This window comes from Cyprinus carpio, chromosome A21 (assembly GCF_018340385.1).
Source record: "Cyprinus carpio isolate SPL01 chromosome A21, ASM1834038v1, whole genome shotgun sequence".
NCBI lineage: Eukaryota > Metazoa > Chordata > Actinopteri > Cypriniformes > Cyprinidae > Cyprinus > Cyprinus carpio.
This window is the reverse complement of record NC_056592.1, coordinates 15060887-15081884: the sequence shown is the minus strand read 5'-3', so window position 1 is coordinate 15081884 and position 20998 is coordinate 15060887. Positions and strand designations below refer to the sequence as shown.

The 20998-nt window shown below is 36.9% G+C and overlaps 2 protein-coding genes across 4 annotated transcripts; both read right to left on the bottom strand.

The window, feature by feature from the left end:
* Positions 1–639: 639 nt before the first annotated feature.
* LOC109113759 (phosphatidylinositol-binding clathrin assembly protein-like) lies at positions 640–16416 on the bottom strand. Of its 3 annotated transcripts, XM_042711024.1 has the most exons (19): positions 15614–16410; positions 12511–12653; positions 12193–12268; positions 11972–12074; positions 11733–11826; positions 11173–11284; positions 10881–10987; positions 9837–9878; positions 7232–7317; positions 6194–6221; positions 5869–6011; positions 5575–5672; positions 4119–4235; positions 3988–4018; positions 3737–3869; positions 3476–3518; positions 3380–3417; positions 2298–2414; positions 640–1331 (listed from the first exon to the last, which is right to left on the bottom strand). In XM_042711024.1, the coding sequence occupies exons 1-19, from the start codon at positions 15741–15743 to the stop codon at positions 1317–1319; spliced, it is 1656 nt and encodes a 551-aa protein (XP_042566958.1). In that variant the 5' UTR covers positions 15744–16410; the 3' UTR covers positions 640–1316. The 3 variants fall into 3 exon arrangements, with proteins under 3 accessions (XP_042566958.1, XP_042566956.1, XP_042566957.1); XM_042711022.1 differs by lacking the exons at positions 640–1331; positions 2298–2414; positions 3380–3417 and having other exon boundaries at positions 3429–3518; positions 9837–9923; positions 15614–16416; XM_042711023.1 differs by lacking the exons at positions 640–1331; positions 2298–2414; positions 3380–3417; positions 9837–9878 and having other exon boundaries at positions 3474–3518; positions 15614–16411.
* Positions 16417–16605: 189 nt separating this feature from the next.
* rab38c (RAB38c, member of RAS oncogene family) lies at positions 16606–19908 on the bottom strand. Its single transcript, XM_019074489.2, has 3 exons — positions 19416–19908; positions 18616–18896; positions 16606–17283 (listed from the first exon to the last, which is right to left on the bottom strand). Exons 1-3 carry the CDS (start codon positions 19606–19608, stop codon positions 17116–17118), a joined length of 642 nt encoding a protein of 213 aa, XP_018930034.2. The 5' UTR covers positions 19609–19908; the 3' UTR covers positions 16606–17115.
* Between the last annotated feature and the right edge of the window lie 1090 nt (positions 19909–20998).

Below are 20998 nucleotides of genomic sequence, written 5' to 3'. Positions count from 1 at the left end.
ACTAGTAGCTAGCCGAGAGGTAATTTTATATAAATTAAAAATATAATATAAAAATAAAAGACCTACTTTTTGGATTCAAATGAGACGATTCTCCCTTTTTATAACTGACTAAAAAAAGTTATGACTAATTTTGTAAGCCTAGTCTGAGAGGTTTATGCAACTGGCCACATGTAAAATGTTAAAGCTAGCCTATAAACAAACTACACCACCCGTCACATGACTTAAATGTCACCAACATTAAGCTTTCAAAAAAAAAAAAAACATTTTCCCTGAAAGTCCAAATTAGATAATTTCCAAGAGTGTGATTATAAACCCAGTAAGGCTGTGAAACTTGACTAGTGAGTAGATGAGTTTACCTGTTCGGTGTGATCCCTTGTTAGCGACTGTTTTTTTAAGACAAGTAAAAGCTTTTAAAATCACATTACTAATATATTTTGTCAGAATAAAATGTGGAAATATCTTGAGCTTGTCTTAAACACAGCACAGCTTGCTAAAACACCTCAATGCTGTCACCTTAAATAGTGGACTATATAAGGGTACAGAGGGTGTTTTCAGAGACAGTCGTAGCCTGCGTCTTAATAACTGATGTGAACATTTTGCCATTAATGTAATAAATTGTATAATTTCCATACAGAAACATACTGCTGTATTTTACTTTAATCCAAACAGCCATACCTTACCATACCTGAATGAGGCATTACAAGTCATGTAGAAACAAATCGAACTTTTAAGGTGAAATCCAAAATGTTTGGGGACGAGACAAATGTACGAAAAGTGACCTGTACACATTTCTCCAAGACTCAAGAAATTGAGATGCCAGCCGCTGTGGCACAATCAACATTGACAGTGGTTGATTTGAAACACTATTCAGGCAATGTGCATACAAAACCGTGGCTTGGTTTAGACATTATAAACATTGATTCAAGTGTGCACAATTACAACAATCACTTTTCCAAACGGGAGGGGATGGGGAAGGGGCTTGACATCATGACAAATTTTCATTTCACTGCAATTCACTGTACACTGTCATTCCGTTTGCATCAGCCAGTGACATCATCAAAGAGGGCTGCCTAAAAACACTAAATTTTGACACTTAAAAATTAAAGGTAACATGTAAAATGACGGAGGACTGTTATGTAGCTGGATGAAGGGGGTATGATACAAAGACACAGGCTAAGGGGGGAAATGCCACATGAACATATTCAGTCTCTTTGAGCCAGTTAAACCGTTTCTTATGTCTCCCTTGCCATTTTTGGTTTTGGATTGGTTGATGTTTTTCCTTGGGCGTATGTGTCAGTTCATCATGCTCCTCAGTGCTACATGAAGTGCATCTGGAAAAAAGGGATCATATTATCAGAGGTTACATGTAGAGGTACGTACTGAAGAATAGCCGTTTAAATTGTAAGTTGGTATTGTTTTATCAGAGGTTACAAGTACAGCCCCTAAGGTCGATTCCAAACCCAAAAGACCTTCGGTCATCTTAATGGGCTGGTTAGATATTTTTGATGAAAGCCGAGAGCTTTTCTGACCCCCTGGCCCATAGAGGAGCAATATGCAAATGACACGTTCCCAGGCCCAGAAAGATAGTAATGACATTGTTAAAATAGTCCATGTGACATCAGGGGTTCAACAATTTCTTCTCTTTCGTGTTAGTCTTCACAGCACATTCAGGAGAGTACCACAACACATACAAGTGGGTTGCAAGTAAACATTCATCTCTCTTAGTTCGTCATCTGTATATTCTGGTTCACGTAAGGCTGGGCAAAAAATTCCAAGTCATCCTCTTTGTCGAAATCTTTAGACATGTTTACAAAGACTGTTTTATGTACAGCATGCATTTTCTTCTGCTTGTAATCAAGGCACAGTGCATCCAGGTTCTACGTCTGAACACCCGGCTCCTGCGTCAGCAGCACCATATGCATACATCGTGGTACTTTCCTAAACACGCTGCGAAGACTGACAAGGAAGAGAACAAATTGTTGTATCTAGTCATTATTTTGTTTTCTTTGCACACAAAGTATTCTTGTAGCTTCATAAATTATAGTTGAACCACTGATGTCACATGGATTATTTTAACGATGTCCTTGTTTTTTACTACTTCTAATTTGGACCATTTTTACTGCATTGCTGTCTATGCAGGGTCAGAGAGCTCACCGGCATTTCATCCATGCCTATCTACAATTTGTGTTCTGAAGATGAACGAAGGACGGGTTTGGAATGACATGAGGGTGAGTAATTAATGACAGAATTTTTATTTTTGGGTGAACTATCCCTTGGAGGCTCTTGAGCGGGAGTACCTGAGCTCCAGGGATTGGGGTGAAAGGATTGGTGGTGCGCAGGATGGGCTGGTTATATATCACATGCTGGGGAGCCATTAAGGGTATTGACCCCATCTGGCCCACAGGAGGAGGAATCTGCAGAGCAATGAAATGTTCAGCGTGAGTGTTGTACTTGTCAGTTCAAGACCTCTTGAGAAGTTTTCAAGAGTCGGAAAGTCATAATTACGACATCAGGTGTGTTCGCATAACTATGGTTGGAGCAAAATGGTGATGTGCCTCTTCATAAATTGGACAGGATTTTAAATCTACAAAATGATGGATAAAGAAGGCACATCAGGTGTTTTTGCTTTTTTATGTTTTATTTAAGATTCTGTAAATTAAATTATATATTCTATTGTAATTGTATAATACAATGGTATTTTGTACATACAACTTAGATTTAGTGTAAATGAATATATATATATATATATGAATAGATTATATATATAATACATACATGTTTTCTACACACACACACACACATATATGTGTGGGTTTTAAGAATTTAACAAATTTACCATTAATACAGACATTTTTTTTGAAAATTTTCCATTTATTCGGTGGTGTTTTGTGAATGTCACACCTCCAACTCTTGCTGTCACAAAGGTAAATGTTCATTGGCTGGCGACACGAAAAATTTAATTTTATTTTAAATAAAACTTACATTCATTAACGATGTATTACATCCATCAAAAATGTACGATGGTTTCCATATAATTAAAAGAAATGTTTCCTGAGCACCAAATAAACTTATTAGAATTATTTCTGAGGTATATTGTTGTTCTGAATGTTGTAATTATGTTTGTTGAGTATTAAGCTTTGTTCCTGAGCACCTAATTTACTTTTTATAATTGTTTATGGTAATTTATGTGACACTTTTTTGTATAAATGAATACGGTTTTTTTGTGTTTTTGAATTAATAAATTGTAGAGTTTGTGTGAATAAATTTTATATATTGAACCCTAAACATTATTAAGCCAAGGTTATCAAGCTGACATGAGAAAAACTTAATATTATTAAGATGTCAGAATGATCAATTTGACATGATAAGAAATACCTACCATCCCATACACAGGCACTTGGGGGGTTGTCATTGGAATTAAGTGTAAATGGTTTATTTTGATAGTTCTTTGAATTTAGCAGATTTGTTCATGTTTATGTACAAGCAGGACTTACATAGCCAGTATAAATCATTCCATTCTGTGTCATTAAAAAAAAAAATGCAGAAGAGAGAAAGACAAAGACGTTACTGACAATCACACAAAACCAAGAACTTATTTTGTGTTCTATATAGTGCACAGACCAAGTTGCTCGGCTCTTGAATCGCATACATATTTTACTGACAATCACACAAAAGTGGTTGGTGGGTTTTTTTTTCTAACAAGAGCATGCCTTGAGAAATGAGTCAATTTCCATACCATCTGTGGCATCGGTATGGGAGCAGGGGCCAGGTGCGTGTGGCTCCAGGGTGCCGTGCCATTCATGGCTTTAGACTGCCAGTGGGAACCTCCTGACGATTTCTTCTCAAAGTGAGTCCACTGAACTTCTGGCCTGAAAAGAAAGGTTTCCTTTGTCAGACTGTTATAGCTGTACTTCATATAGCATAGATGATTGTTTATGTTGTCAATAAACCTAAAATATCATAAGCTTTACATGGTAAAAGCCTTACTTTTTGACTGGGGGTCCTCCAAAATGTAAATCTATGACAAATACAACATGTACATTATCATTACATTTATGACAGTCTGTAGTGTTGTGTTGCCATAGAAACAAAATAAATGAGACAGCTGAAAGACTCACTGCCCATGAGATTGGCCAAGGATGAGTCCAGATCATTAGTAAGTAATTTTCCTCCATTGTAGAGCTGTGTGCCTTGACTTTGGACCTGCGAGGAGAGGGTGGGCTTCAAAAGTGCTCCTATGTGAAAACCAATCTAGAAGATAAAAAAAGAGGAAACAAGTCAGTTATTTTTCAATTTTAAAGCTGACAAAATATTAGCTCAATATGCAGAGACTAATATTAAGGGTTGCATATCAATTTCTCATTTCAGTTGAATTCAGATATTGATTTGGTAACTTTTTCAACTAGAACTGGTTCATAAGAGTCATTTGTTCATGAATCGAACTACACTGGTAATGCTGTATGGTTTTGATTCACTTAAAATAGCTGGTTTATAAGAGTCATTTGTCTGTGAACCAGACTACACAGGTTGTGCTATATATTTCTGGTTTTCTAAAAATAAATACAAAGTTCTGTCATGAAACTCTAGATGGCGCAGGCCAGGTTCTAACTCGATCTTATATGATTACATCATCATTCACATGGCACAACTAATGAGTTTATTTTTCCACCAGCAGCCAATGAGCTTGTTACTCAACATTCAAATACTTGGCTAGTGCTTGCTGTAGCAGTTGCAGCACGCTTCAGAAACCCTCCACCTTCCCCAGCTCCACCTGTATAGATCTGCTATGGGGTAATTTCATGTATGTTGTACACAAGGATTATTTCATGTGTTATATGTGCAGCAGCAGTATTTCTCACATGCTCACAGCAGCATGTCTGTGAATGTATTACCAGTAGCAAGTTTCTGTAGCATAGCAGCATAGTAGATCTATTCCACCAAGACCATTATCAATGCCATGTAGATTACCATGCTAAACTCTCTGAGGGTTATCATGACAGAACTGTTCAACAATGTCATTTGTTTGAATCAGACTACACTGGTCACACTGTATTGTTTTGATTCACTAAAAATAGCTTATTCATAAAGGTAATTTGTTTGTGAATCGGTCAACACTGGTCATGCTATATGGTTTTGATTCTCTAAAAAATACCGTCATTCCTTCATGAATCAGGCTACACTGGTCATGTTGTTTTTCATTTACTAAATAATAAACTGGTTCATAAAAATAACTTGTTTCACAAATCATACTACATTAAACATGCATAACAGAAGCACTGGTGTGTTTTTGAGTATGAATTATCTGTTCGTCTGACCAATGGAAGATGGAGGGGAACCTGAAAAAGATTATTTTTTGCAATCGTTCGAAAAATGACACACCACTTCCCTTTTAAAAGCCATAAAATGTATCATAAAGATATGTAAAATACTCACTCGATTGAGTCCCAAACAAGTAGAGAATGTGCCATATAACAAAGAAATGAAAGAGCAAAATTAAAATTGTATTAAAGAAGAGTGTCACAACATTCAGAATATAGAAAATGAAGAGAGACAGTTTTGTGCCAGTTCAATTACCTCCCCAGCTGTTGTTGCTGGCTGGGAGGGTGGTTGTCTGAGCAGGGGTGCTGGAATTGTGTTGGAGATCAAAATGGTCATTGGTGAAGTTGTGCACTCTGTTTGGGATAATCAGGAAATACAATTAAATCTTGTAATGGAAACACAAGCCCTTCTGCAACTTTGGTCTCGCTTGTCTTTGGATAAATGTGATTGCTAAGTGAATAAATGCAAATATAGTAATACAGAGTAATGCTATTTCATATTAAAGTGCCACTATACTAGAAACACTCCAGAAAAGCCATCCTCATGTACCCGTTTGTGATGGTTAGATCAGGTGGACTGGACAGAAGCTCGGTGGCACCACTGCTGGCGCAGCTACTGTTGGCACTGCCCACAGAATGGCCGCTGGGGGATATTGTTGGGGTCTGCATGCCAATGTCTTTGAGCTGAACAGCCTGCAGAACAGAAATAACAGCAGAAATTGATGACATTGATGCCGAATGTTTCTGAGAACATATAATTGTTTGGATAAAAATATGAAAAAGGGAAGGACATTGAAAATATGTTTCATGCTGATACCTCATTGTATCATTAGCAATCTGACTGAAATATGAAACGATAAATTAGATTTTTTTACCTTTGCAGGCTGTAGTCCCTCCACCTCCCTATGAATGCAAAAACAGAATGATTTACTGGAATGTCTGATAGCAGCAGATACATAAACAAACACATCATCTGCACTGTTTAGGCAAGTTTGAGTTGATCTGTAAAAACCTTACTGTGGGAAACAGAATCACCATAACAACGTGATTATGAGCTGAACTGTAATGACCCTTCAAACAGGCACCTAATGTCCTAATTTTGGGCCTAATTTCAGGAGATTTCTTTTTTTTCATCTGCAAAGAAGATTCTCATTTAAAGAATGCCATTTTAGAAGAAAAAAATTAAAAGTAACATGGCATTATATTTTGCTATTATTTCTTTTTTTTTATGTCATGTGACAAGAAAATTATAAAATAGAAAATACCCTTTTAGACCCTCATGTCAAAGTCTGTCAATTTAAGTTTTTAAAAAACTATATGAGAAATTTTGTGATCTTTATGAAAGGCAAGTTTGGTTCAGGTCAAACAGATTAAAATAAAATGAAATGAAATAAAAATAATGATTAAGATGTGTAAACTCAAAGTATTTTTACACATAAGTTATATCAAGAGCAATGGTTCCCAACCACATTCAAAGGGGCCTCAAGATGCCTTACAATGATTTAAATTTTACTTCAATTTACAAAGTGTGATTTCTAGACCTGGAAATGTCACGTAAATGAATAAAATCTTAAAACGCCAATGGCATTTTTTTTTTTTAAAAAGAACACTGATTTTTCTACTTGTGTAGAAATTGTAAGTAAAACATTTTTTAAGTATTGTTATGGAAAAATAGGGAGCACTTTGGAGTCAAAAAGGTTGAGAAAGATTGATTTCAAGTGATTAAATCAAAATGTTGGTTGTATGAATTTTTTTTACATGTATTAAATCAGCATGAATAGAAAGAGTACAATTCCAAGAACTTGGCAGTTGCATGTAAACTAAATTTTGATTATTTTTCATCCTATTCATCATTCCTGGCATTATTATTTGTCACTAACCCTCATAAGGAATCCCAACATAAATTCCTGTACCTGCTGACAGTAGAGGCCTCTTTTATTTTCTTGCCCTCCAGAGAAGCCAGATGTTGTTCCAGAGCTTCTAAGAGACTGCTGGGGGCCTGGGTGAGGTCGAAAAGGGATGAGGCAACACAACAAAATGGTTAAAAGCAGCAGCAGCAAATGATTAAAACACACATACATACACAGACACACAAACACTTGCACCTAACATACTTCTATTTGTGAATCATAAAATAATTAATTAATGCAAAAACTACAAGTATATTTTACTGTTCTGTCTTTTATTCTTTCTAACACACACTCATACCTTCACACACACAAAGGCTGCGTAACTAAGAGAACCTAATAGTGGTTATGAGATTCTGAAAACAAAGGGGAAACACAACAGAAGTAATTCAAGTGGAAAGGACTTAAGCTTAAAAGCTACACATGCAAAACGATATCTGTTTCCCATGCAAGTTCTCCGACAGGCCGTTTAAGACCTGTGAGGTCAACTGAGATTACTCAAGAAGAGTTCAAACCATGAAAAACAGAAAGCAGACTGACCTACAAGGGTTTTTTTTCTAATCATGCACAGGATATAAATGCACATACTGCACAGGTATCAAAGGCCACAGCAGAACCTGCTAATCTTTGGATTCCACTTGGATTTCTTGGAAATAAATCAGGAGTAAAACTGTAGCATTTTCGGCCTGATTGTAATGTCTGCATCGCCATTTTGAGAGATTCCCAAAACACTTGGAAGCCAAAGCAGGTTAACCAAAGAAAGGCAAACATTGAGTGAGCCCACACCGCCAGTATTTTATGCATGTATTGCACTTTCATCCAAAAAAGAGCAACGTCAATTGAAATCAGAATGTCGGCCGAAAGGATTTGGCACGCAGGCACGTGCGTCCGCTCTTAGACAACATTTGCCTTTGGGCCACGAGCTGTGTCCGGTGTGCATGCCAATTCAGAGGAGGAAATTTCATGAATAACAAAAGAGCAGATTTCTCAGACGTGTAATTTGAAGGAAGACACAATAGAGGGAGCATTCCACTGAGAAATCTGAAACATATGCAACGAAACAACACACTATTAAAGGAGAGATAAAAAAGGAAGAAAAGTTAAGACAAGGGTACTACAGGAGCAGGAGTATACAAAAGGCCGTGATGAATATCTAGCTTACAGACAAGAAAAGGCACTTAAATAGGACTTATGAAATAAGCCTAATCAATGGTGCTAAGGATAGAGTACTTGAGAATAGAACGCAGGCCTTCTGAATACTGCTTCAGCTTAAGAAAACAAGGCACTCTTCCAATAAAATGTTTTGTTGACATTAAAGTACCACTCTGTAGTGTGCCAGCCCAACACCTTCAGGAGTCCCTGTCCAATGTAAATGAAAATGTCAAAAATGCCAAACGGTGGCAAACTGAAGGGGGACGTCAATGCCTGGCACCCCGGCAGAATTGTCAATAGACGCCGGAAAAGCAGCACTGCTGACTATAAAACTTCATGAGGTGCCAGGCAGAATTTAGTCCCCAGCTCCAGTTTTAAGGCATTCTTTTAGTTAAGTGCACATTCACTGTTCTCCCCAAGAAGCTATCCAAGCAGAATACCCTACCAGTACAGAGATATATGGCAAAGGTGAGTGCGTACAGGTAAGGAGAGCTCTTTATTTAGCGAAGCTGTGCCCACAACGTCAGACTGGCCACGTACAGCGTGGCGGAGATCGTCACACAAGCACCATTTAGCCATATATCATTCCATGTAAAGCTGCCTTTTCGCTGTCTCCGACTAACAACAGACCAGAAGTCATTCATTTCCAATGGAGTATCACAAATTTTAAATATGTGGACTGGATTTGAGCTTTGGTTGTGTTGAAATAGGTCGGCTTCTGTGACTAGACCACATGCGACGGAAGTTGTGTATTTCAATCTATAAACCATGAGTGTGACGTTTAGCCATATATATATCTAGCCATATATATATATATATATATATATATATATATGTATATATAATCTTTAAACACTTTTGTAGAATTGGTGGCTATAATAATTAAATCTGAAATAATCATTTTAATCATTATTACACTCATAATATATTTTTCCCCAACTGCCATTTGTGAATAAATATTTATTAGTTCTTTATTCTTTCCAACCATGGTGTTGGTGAATAAGCGAAGGGTAAATGCAACTGTGTCGGAGACAGCGAAAACACAGCTTTAGAATTACAAGCAGTCAAATTTCTCATGGGTAGATGCCAGTAAGAAATAGTGTCTCGAGGGGCAAGCACTAAGCTTTAATGAGACTTTAATTGACTTTTCATTGCTAATCAAATGTGGTTATCATCAAGGCAACGGCTATCAGAGATAGCACCTGTAAAAATTCACATAGACTAGCTTTGGTACCCATTTACCTCTGGCGACAACAGAAAATGCAAAACAGCACATCTGATTCCTTGGGAGTGCGCGGGTATGGAGTAAGTTTCTTGAGGCCCCTATCCTAAAAGTCTGATAGATGAGGGGGAAATCAAAAGAAATCAGGGCTGGGGATGATGGTCTATGGGGTGAGACGTGAATGAGAGATCAGGGTGAAGCCACATGAGAGAAACTGAGATGAAATGCACCACTAACCTGTGAGAGATCTGGGATGTCAACCTGATCAATTCCAACTTGCTGTGACACAAAAGAAAAGGAAGGGAGGGAGAACGGAAAACAAAATTGAAACCAAACGGTAAAAAGAGCAAACCGAGGTACGTGGAGAAGGGAGAAAGAAGAATTGAGAAAAAGAGCCATTACTCCATGCAGTGTATGAGAACCAAAAACCAAAGTATGGACGACTGGATGGATGGACACACAGAGACATTGAGGTTGTGGAGGTGGCGGAGATGGTGAGTGAGAAGACACTTGTAGGTCAATGGTGAGATATTTACATGATTAGGTGAGAAACATCCAAAAGAAACACACAACTAATGTTGACTTTGGAAAAAAGACAAGAAAAACAAATGGCATACACACATTGTTATACAAAGAAAGAAATGTGCTCTTAAAGTCAACTTTAGTCAGTTTTTGGATAGCACTTCACCCTTTTCCTGAAGTCATATTATTCAGCCAGAAAGCAAAAAAAGGAGAAAACAAAAGAGAGAAACAAAAAACTCAAGAAGGATGTGCTTAGCATTTTTCCCCAATATATGCCTCCATACACATCAAAATAATGGGCTTTACAGACAAAAGTAAACAGCTAAATTCCAACCATCGCACTGGCACAGTTGTCAAAAATATCATGTCCTTTATCAAGGTGCCCGGTGTTCATTCATCTATACATAATGTTTTTATCATATCTTTTTTTTTGATTAATGTATTTTTTTGTCATTTAGGTAATTATTCATAAATTGTAGATTGTGATTTATTCCAAACTGCAAAACAAAGGTTCAACTCATCGTTTGCACATTAAAGTCGTGTCATAGCTCTGGTCTTGCTGTTATAGAGAGGGACAGATAGATAGAGAGACTTTCTGCTAAGGCATGCAGTGCAGGCACCAGAACAGGCAGCATGGAGGGGGGAGGCCTCTGATACAGGTTCTTGGACCAAAAGGCAAGAGGGACACTTAGCAAAAAAGGGCCTGAATAAGATGAGCCCAACCATCCCATGCATGGATTATATCTAAAGACGTTTTACCTCTGCCACCTTGAGAAACTCTGAGAGCTTGGTCATCCTGATAAGAAACCTCTTGTATATTTCCAGTGCCTCTTTGCATTGATTCTTCTTCATATTAAAATATTTCTCTTTGAAGTGAAGAAAAAAGTCCATTAAGCAAGTTACATTTCTCTTTGAAGTACAAAAGATTTAAACATATAATATATTCGTATATAAAAGTTGCTTTGACCAACAACTTTTGCGCTGCACATTCAATACAAACTACTGAATTACTGAAATTACATGGATCTTTGCTTTCAGGAGAATGCATTACCTAGCAGATTAATGACACCCTCATTGTAAGCAGCAAAGATGCGGATAGAGTCCTTGAAGAGCAGCGTGAAGGCACAATTGATCACCCCATTGGTCAGTTCATTAGAGCTGGCCTACAGGGAAGCACAGAGTCACAAATGTAATAAAAACATTTAAATACTGGCTTGCTGTATCTCTGCATTCCCTCTAGGCATCTATAAATCATCAAGCAATATCAAGCTTCCACTCCTCCTTGTGTTGGTACAAAAGCCGCATATAAAGCGCCATACAGTTGTATCTCAGTATCAGTATGGTTTGTGAAAGTGAAAGGTTCAACTATGTTTTCAAGAAGATTTTTCATAAATGTCACAGAAGACCGAGAGTTTTTGTTTTGTGTGTTTTATATTTTGAATTTTTTTTAAATCCAAAACAACAGTTAAATATGTTATTCCTCTATCTTCTATTATATATATATTTTGTATATAAAACTATAAATATAATTTATATAGGCTATGTATTTTACATGTATTTTATTCACACACAATTTTGGCTTTGGAAACTGAAATATGTTAAATCCTGTACCTCAAAATCCAGAAGGGCGTCCAGCTGATTCTGAATGATAGGTAGAGTCTTCATCAGCTTTTCTATGCTCATAGTGCGCATCACTCCATCCGTCCTGATGATAGGTTGTTTATTGTTAGGTTTTTCTTTGTTGATACTGCGAATGTATACATTCGTAGTGTGCTGTTCTTTCTGCAGTAATGCTGCCATTTGTCTTATTTGGCTCATTAAGGAATATTTCCCCAGAGCAGATGCCTCACCCTCTCTTCATCTTGGTGAAATCAGCTGCGACGAGTCTGTAGGACAGAGCCCTCTCAGTCAGATACCTGCTGTAACGTCTAATGTAGATGGACATATCGTAACCTAGAAGAGATGTTCAATGATACAGTGCTTTAGGCCACTTAAAGCTTCACATACAGCATAAATCTGATGAGTAGGTTCACAAACACAAATATTATGAAGTATTAACCATAAAACATACCTTGTAATGCGCCTTTATCTATGAAATTATTCAAGTTAAAGAGTGTGCTTCTTGATGCAAGGTACTGAATAAACCTCTGGATGATAAAAAGCAAGTGCATGGTTAACAGTAGAGCAAACACAGCAGAATAATAAAAATAAACACCTTCTGAAAACCACAAAAACAAGAAATATTATGTTTCACAGCTAACCAAAAGATTTAATACTTCAAAAATCGGTCAGAATTGTACTGGCAAGTACTTTTACATTGATTTTGTGACACACTACATTTCATTGAGAAACTGACAAGAACAACAAGAGTTCAAGCAGCGCATCTCACCTCATTGCCGTACATCATGAGGTGGTGTGTAGTGATGAGAGCTTTAAAGACCACCACCCAGCTTTGATTTGCTGTCCTCTCAAACAATGTGTCAGCCAAGTGAGGTATATTCACGTTCAGCTCATTGGTGCAGTGCATTAGATCTGTGGACGGTGTGCAAAACAGAGCACAGACAATGACTGTACATTATCCAGGACGATTATATTGTGGTCAAATAAGTCTGTGGATCTACTTATTAGCTGATATACAGTACTGTTTAAAAGTCTGGGCTTTTTTAAAGAAATTAATATGTTTCAACAAGGATGCACTAAAGGGATAGTTCACACAGAAATGAAATTCTGTCATTATTTATTCATCCTCAAGTTGTTCCAAACCTGTATGAGTCTCTTTCTTCTGCTGAACACAAAAGAAGATATTTTGAAGAATGTTACTGTTTGAATTTTTAATCAAATAAATGCAACCTTTGTGGTGTCTTTCAAAAACTTACAAATCCCAAATTTCTGAACAGTAGTGTATTAAAAAAAACTACTCTTATGCATTTGAAACATTATATGGTCAAAAGAGTAAGAACAACCACTTGAACAGGAATGAACAGCTTTAGCTATTTCAGCTACAACCGTTACTAACAGATGCATAAAATCTAGAACATAGTTGTCCAATTTACTTAAACGTTTTAGTACTAACGAGTGTACCAGAGCCCCTTTGGGGGTCAATAAATGAGAAGTCCATAAAGAAATGATTTATGAGTGAGTTTTGTGAATAGCCTGCACAAAGCCCAGACCTGAACACCTTAGGGATGAATCGGAAAGCTGACTACAAGCCAGAGATGCCCTTCTGTGTGAATAGGAGCGGATCCCTGCATCCATGTTCCAACACTTCCCAGGAGAATGGGAGTGGTTAGGAAGGACTAACTGTTAAAGGGTTACTCCATCCCAAAATGAAAATTTTGTCATTAATCCCTTACCCCCTGTCGTTCCAAACCCGTAAAAGCTTCATTCGTCTTCGGAACACAATTTAAGATATTTTGGATGAAAACAGGGAGGCTTGAGAAAGTATGCAAAGCATCGTCAGAATAGTCCATCTGCCATCAGTGATTCAACCCTAACGTTATGAAGCGACGACAATACTTTTTGTACACGAAGAAAACAAAAATAACGACTTTATTCAACAATTCCTCTCCCCTTTGTCTCTCCAAATCAGCGTAGCGCCATTTTGGCAATTCTGAGCTGATTTGGAGAGACACAGAGGAGAGGAATTGTTGAATCAAGTCGTTATTTTTGTTTTCTTTGTGTACAAAAAGTATTGTCGTCGCTTCATAACGTTACGGTTGAATCACTGATCGCAGATGGACTGTTCTGACGATGCTTTTCATACTTTCCTGGACCTTGACAGTGTTATTTATTTGGCAGTCTATGGGACAGTCTCAAGCCTCCCTGTTTTCATCCAAAATATCCTAAATTGTGTTCTGAAGACAAACAAAGCTATTACAGGTTTGGAACGACATGGGGGTAAGTGAATAATGACAAAATTTTCATTTTGGGATGGAGTTTCCCTTTAATGCCAATGGTTTGGAAATCAAATGTCCAATAATCAGGTTCTTTTGTTCAGGTGTCCAGATTCTTTCAGTTATATATTTGGTATTAAATGTATAGTTAATCTAGATGTCATTCCATAGCTTTGTACAAACCAACCAACGAATTTGGCATATATTCATTCTAACAACGTTCTATGCATACTCACAGTATTTATCTGTATACTTCAGTGGTTCATAATTATATAAGGTAAACTGCCAGAAATGTGATGTTTCACTGTAATAGAACAATCCGTACTGATGCTGGTCTGCTATCTAACATGACATTGCTTGAATAGCAGTTACTCAAAAGTTACACTTGATTTCTTTCTAATTAACTGATAATAGAACCTGTGTCAGTGAATGCTAGCGCATATTCAGAGAACACCTGCTACCTTTATTACTTTGAATGAGCCTGGCAGTTTATTAGATCTGCAGGCTGCTTTCTTTATGTCCCCCGCAGGACATCTGCTCTGGACTCATTAACTGACGGCTTAATTGATAACCCGCTTCATTAATCAGCTACGCTTAGTTATTATTAGTGAATTTAATTGATACTCTTTTTCTTTATTCTTATTTATTAATTTTTTATTAGTGTATTTGTATTTGTGAAGTTGGTGATGTTGTTATGGTCTTACAATTTAAAATATTTTCATAGCGATCACCATGCCAAGATATTTTCAGAATCGTTATTGTGACTCAAATCATTAAACAGGATTTTTTTTACATAAATAACTACACTATGCTTCTTGCATTAACCTATATTTAATGAATACACAATAAAGGAAAATTAAATTAACAAATGCAACGCAGCATTTATGTTCAGATAAACCAGATTAAGGATTAGGTGTTGCAATATGGAAAACCTAAGCTACAAACATCACTGCATTATACTGCTGTCACCGTCAATGACTCAGACTAGAGTAGCAAACTGTGTAAGTCAACAATGGAGAAATACAAACAGCAACACCAACATTAAAAATAGGGATTAAGGTACAAATCAAGAGCAATCTGCAGCTTGCATTGTGTACGCAAGATAGTGTTCATCATGCTATGCCCTTGACATTGTATGTTTTCTATAGGATTTAGCCATGTACACGTTGTCTACATAGGAATCTGCAGAATTATTTAATAAACATTTAGTTGTGATATTTCCGATGTGGCATGCATAGAATCAAAATGATTAGAATGTATTTCGATTAAATGAATAAATAGCCTAACGTCTTGTGAAATGGTTAAGAGGTCCCTGTCGTATGCAAATTGGTCAGTGTGTCAATCACGCATTCTAATTTGCATTACGTCCGTACGGGACTGTGAACGTGCCACGGTGACCTTCAGTAAATTGATGAAATGAACTCTATAATGGCTGTCCAGGAATCATCATCTACTGTAATCATCTGAATGTCCTCGATTAGGTTGCAAATAGCAGCAAATGAGCGGCCGGCAGAGAGTGAATCTATATGACAGCCGAAACCCAGTGCAAAACACAACGGGTGACATTTCGCAGCATTTTTTTTCTCTGCTTTAACCTACAATCAAGGTGCTTCTTCTTGGGCGCGCTGGCTTCGTGCGTCGTGGCCTTGCACACGGCTTTGCTGATGGCAGATCCGGTCATGCTGTGCTGAGCCGCGGCGATCCGGTCCGTGATGGACTGTCCCGACATATTACGATTTTCAATAAATCGTCTTTCAAACAGATCTATTCACTGCAGGGGTGTGTGGGAGCCCGCTCCGTGGGCTTAGTCGGTCTTGCGGAGAGCGCTACCCTGATACGAACCGGACACGGGCGAGGATGATCTGACATTCAGATAACGGCAATCACCGCGCGCTGAAACGATGATAATATAATGACAGATCGTTATTTAAATAGGCCTACCAGTTCAGCACGCGCAAAAAGGACACTATGTTACTCGCTAGCCTCCGGTGTTGCCGGTTAACCATGTAAATGCTGTTTGAAGAACGAAGCTAACTACGATATCGGCGAACGAAAATAAAATTCGGAGCGTTCTTAATGTCTAGCCGCGGAAAATCTCGCCCTGCTTCATTACATGCGCGGAGTCGGTGCATCACGGAATTTGATACCAAGCATCATTTTCCAAATTCCTTCGGCGCTCTTACGTGTTATATAAATGCATGCGCTATTGAGAATACGAAATATTAGGTTGTTATTATCCCAGTCGAACAGTTGCAGCAGTGGTCCTAAATGTGAAAAATCGGCATCTCTTCGATGACATCTTTGATGAAGCAACAATTCCAATTTCCTTTAGTTAACGGTCGGACGCTCCGCGCAAAATGGCAGTATGAGAATCAGGTGACTGGAGAGGGGGGCGATTGGCCTGTGTCAGAATATCTGGGGTGGGCACCTTAAGGTGGAATTTCCGCACTGCTTTAAACCCCCTCTGTACATTCATAAGAATGCATCTGACGGCCATTTCAGAGTCTTTAATGGTGCGTCTTCCCTTTTTTTCATTGCACAAGCCTGAATTGCGCAGGACTACAATATCATATTCAAGAGCTTACATGAGGGAAAATACTGTATGCTTTATTTGTTAATGCAAGAGGTTGCAGGATAACATTCTTAGATACTGTAGCTGTGCAAGTATTAAGGTATTTTGTGTGCACATAACAGTTTTTTTATATAACTGAATCAGAGGCCACTTTTAATAAATATTACATGCTTTCAAAGAGGCCGCACACAAAACAGCAAGAAATGCATATTTTTTTAACTGGACTTGTGTTATTAAATAGCTGTTACTTGGCTAAAATAGCAGAGCATTTACCTGTAAACAGAACACTGATGAGTGAAATCCTTGAAACTCGAAGCGTCACCAACACAGTGTAGGCTATCTAATGATGTGAGATTTCACGCTACATATAATCAGCACAATCCTTCTTCACAGTCCCCGCCATTTTGTTGCATTTCTTGTGTCTCGAAGAGGAATCTCATTGTTTTGGGATTACCATCAAATGGCTGAGTACCCTTAAATCTATAACAATGAAAACAGGATGAAAACAGTGACTTTCATCCTCCTGTATTCAAAATTTGGAACATGCTGTGCATCTGGCTCGGACCCGTTCTTTTGTGTTGTTGTTGTACCCGGGAAGGGCCACCACATCTGGGTCTGTGTTGCTGGTGATGTTCTCCTCATGGGCTAAAATGTGATCCACCAGACATTTAGCTGCCGTCTCAATGTTTGTGTTCTCCTTCAGTGGGTGAAAAATGAAACACAAAGAATATGGGAGTCATTCAGATAATAAGATCACAAAGCATAACCCTATATTACAGCCACATACATCACCGTTGAAAAGTTTGGGGTTAGTACCATTGTAAAGTTTGGGGATTTAATTTAGGTTTGGTATTTTGAGCATTAAGGATATGTTTATTTGTTTATATTATGTTTAAAAACTGTAATATTGTAAAATGTTTTTATTTTTTTAATTGATTTTTTTATTTTAATACATTTAAAAATGTATTTTGTTCCTGTGATGGAACATCTGAATCATTACTCTAGTCTTCAGTGTCACGTGATCCTTCAGAAACTGTTCTAATATTCAGTATTCTAATATTAATATTACATTTCATATTACAAATGATTTTGGTGTCTTTTTTGTTTTAATTTTGGTATCAGTTTTGATGATTGATGTTTTTTTGTTAATATTTTTGTGGATTTTATGATATTCTTTGATTAATAAAAATTTCAAAAGAACATCATTTATTTTAAACATATTTTTTAGAATTTTTATGATTTTTTTTTGAATTTTTTTGATTTTATTGTTTCTTTGTTTAAAAAAGTATTAGATATCTTATAAAAAATGTTATTGACCCAAACTTTTGAACACATACACTTGTATATAATTTATAATCATTTTATCACACATAATTCCCAACTGCATGTCAAATATTATTCTAATGCATACATAAGTGGATATGCCACTCATACTATTACATGGAAGGTTTTTTTTTGTTGTTGTTTACGCAGTCTGCATGTAAAAAAGCACTGTCTCTACAGCTCAGATCATGTGACATTTACCCGAGGATGAATGCAACAGTTGTATGGTATAACATTTAATGCAAATCCACCCCAGATTATGCTTAGAAATATATAGAGGCAGCTGTAATCTGCCTGGTGGAATTTTAAACTGTATTAAAAAGTTAAAAAGAAAGTTTATAAAAAGAGCACAGTCATAAAGTGATAAAGGTGATCCAGAGTTAAAATGTTTCAGACAGTTGGGTGTCATGCCATTTATCCGAGGAACCACTTTATACCTTTCACACACAACTGTGTAACTCATTAAAATGGGACTGTAGATGGTAAACAGTGGCCTTCCTGCTAATAAGCACAATGCATTCTTGCTGTATTTGTGTTAAGTGCAAACATGCAAATAGCTACACATACACAGATCCTGATTCTATATCTCTACATCTGTGAAAATAGAGCAGAACCAATGGATGATCATGAACATCCATAAATCTAAGTAGTTCATATAGTATGGTCAGATACGATCCTGCTCAGGGTCACAAAATAAACCCCTCACCTTTGCAGAGGTCTCAAACCAGCCCACAAATCCATTCTCTTTGCAGAATGTATCAAGCTTTGGAATCTGGGAACGCAGACCTTCACGTGACTGGTCAGACTTGTTGGCCAAAAGCACAGTTGGGACAGGTTTGCCGTTGCTGAGAGTGACCTTTAAGTCCAGGTCGTCTTTCCATTTCAGCACTGCATCAAATGTGGAAGCTCTGGTCACATCAAATACTATGAGGGCTCCCACGGCCTCCCGATAGTAAACCCGTGTCATGTTCCCATAGCGCTCCTGTCCTAAGACGATGTTGTGATGGAAGAGTTTGGTGGTTGAAATTGGATGTTAAATATATATCATAATGATTTTTTGATTTTTGTTTTTAATGTTTTTCTTAATAATAAATCATACTATAACACTGTAATTGATCTACACTGTCTCTATGTGTGTGTGTGTGTGTGTGTGTGTGTGTGTGTTTTTAGGGACTTTACCTCAAACACTCATGTGACTTTAGCACGAGTATGAGACCAGCTGAGATTAACACAAGACACATTCCTTCACATTCACACAAGGAAACTCAGCGGGAGGAGATTTTTAGAGAGGCAATAGCTACTTACAATGATATAACATAGCCTGTTATATGGACCACCAACAGTATACAAAAATTGTCTAATATATCGTGTTACTTTAATTGCCTTTGGACTAGCAATAAATAATGTGAATTTCAGCATCTTGTAAAGTAAAATAAAACAAACCCAGCGGGATATGTTTAACATAGCTTCACTTTAAATATTAAAGATTTTAATAGGAGAACGTACCTGCTATGTCCCATAACTGCAGCCGGACCACCGTCTGACTGTCCCAGTGAAGGACTTTAAGAGCAAAATCCACTCCAATGGTCGCGCGATAATGTTGAGAAAATACCTGATGAGCGTATCGTTTGATTATCGACGTTTTTCCAACTCCGAGGTCTCCGATGACTAGAACTTTGAATAAATGTTCTTTCTGCATGATGACTTAAAAAATAGCAAATAAACACCCGGATCATAAACGCACTGACCTATTTTTTGTACAGTTTGTAGCACATGAGTGCTCTTATGTTTCACAGCTTATCCATTGATCATTGTTGTAGGATTACAGTTTGTGAGAGGCACGCGCTCTTAAAATGTTTATATAATGCTCAAAGTTAGGTCAAACCGCTGTTAGGCTATACTTTTTCTCGTCCTTCTTACTATTTACAAGCACATATTGTGTTACAAGCTTTACCTTCCCATTAGCTCCACATGAGAAAGAAAACAAAGTTGACGTAAAAAAAAGGTTGACGTATAATATGGTTCTTCTTATTATATTATTGTTGTGATGAATAATGGAACTCAAGAACGCCACGCCCATTAACACACGTTGCCTCATAGCCACGCCCCATCTGATTGATTAATTTAAAAACATTTGTTACATTTGTTTTAAGATCATGTTTTGTACATTTGTAACATTTGTTAAAAGATACATAGATAACTTTGTGGGAACAGAAGTAATAATATTGCACTTTTATACGATATAAACATTTTATATTTTAAAGATTATTTAATATCACCAAAAGTGGGGTTCGCTGCATCTCCCAATGTACCCATAAAACTGCACAACATGGGAGTGTTTACATTTGTCAGACTGGTCTAACAATAATATTTTGATTATATCTAAGTGTTACTTACACAAATAGAGATTTGTTAAAGTTCCTCCGAGTTTTGTGGCATATAAAAACTATTATAATTTTATTTCAATATAAGCAGCTAAATCTTTGATTAAGTTTAATGTGATTTATGTTGTGATTTGCTTTATTTGTTCCAGTGCGTGTATCTTTAATTTATTGTGCTTGTGTTTAACAATTGTAATACGGACATAAAATGTCTATATAAATGTCTGTATGTCTATATAACATTTTAAACGATGGTTTATGCATTTGTTCGGTAGGCTATTTAGTTTCCACTCTATTAGATGTTTAAAAACAAAAATAATAATTTGAATTTAAATGCTCAAAATTAAGGCGAGTGATGAGAGTTGGCATATGTGACCCTGGAGCACAAAACCATTTATAAATCGCATGGGTATATTTGTAGCAATATCCAACAATAGGCTACACTGTTTGGGATAAAATTATAGATTTTTATTTTATGCCAAAAATCATTAGGATATTAAGTAAAGATCATGTTCCATGAAAATATTTAGTAAATTTCCTACTGTAAATATATAAAAACTTAATTTTTGATTAGTAATATGCATTCCAGATATTCAAATAGGCCTAGCTGTATCTCGTCCAAATACTGTCCTATCCTAACAAAAGGAAAGCTTATTTATTCAGTTTTCAGAAGCTCTGAGCGTCGCTCTATTAGTTATTACGGTAATG

Excerpts from the sequence above, each read along its gene's own strand:
- rab38c (XM_019074489.2), bottom strand. The coding sequence starts at position 19,608 with ATGCAGAAAGAACATTTATTCAAAGTTCTAGTCATCGGAGACCTCGGA. Across the intron at positions 18,897-19,415 it reads GCAGTTATGGGACATAGCAG|GACAGGAGCGCTATGGGAAC; the intron begins GTACGTTCTCCT and ends ACATCGTCTTAG. Across the intron at positions 17,284-18,615 it reads GGTTTGAGACCTCTGCAAAG|GAGAACACAAACATTGAGAC; the intron begins GTGAGGGGTTTA and ends CACCCACTGAAG.
- LOC109113759 (XM_042711024.1), bottom strand. The coding sequence starts at position 15,743 with ATGTCGGGACAGTCCATCACGGACCGGATCGCCGCGGCTCAGCACAGC. Across the intron at positions 6,012-6,193 it reads AGGGACTACAGCCTGCAAAG|GCTGTTCAGCTCAAAGACAT; the intron begins GTAAAAAAATCT and ends TCTGTTCTGCAG. Across the intron at positions 4,236-5,574 it reads CAGCAACAACAGCTGGGGAG|GAGCACTTTTGAAGCCCACC; the intron begins GTAATTGAACTG and ends GTTTTCACATAG.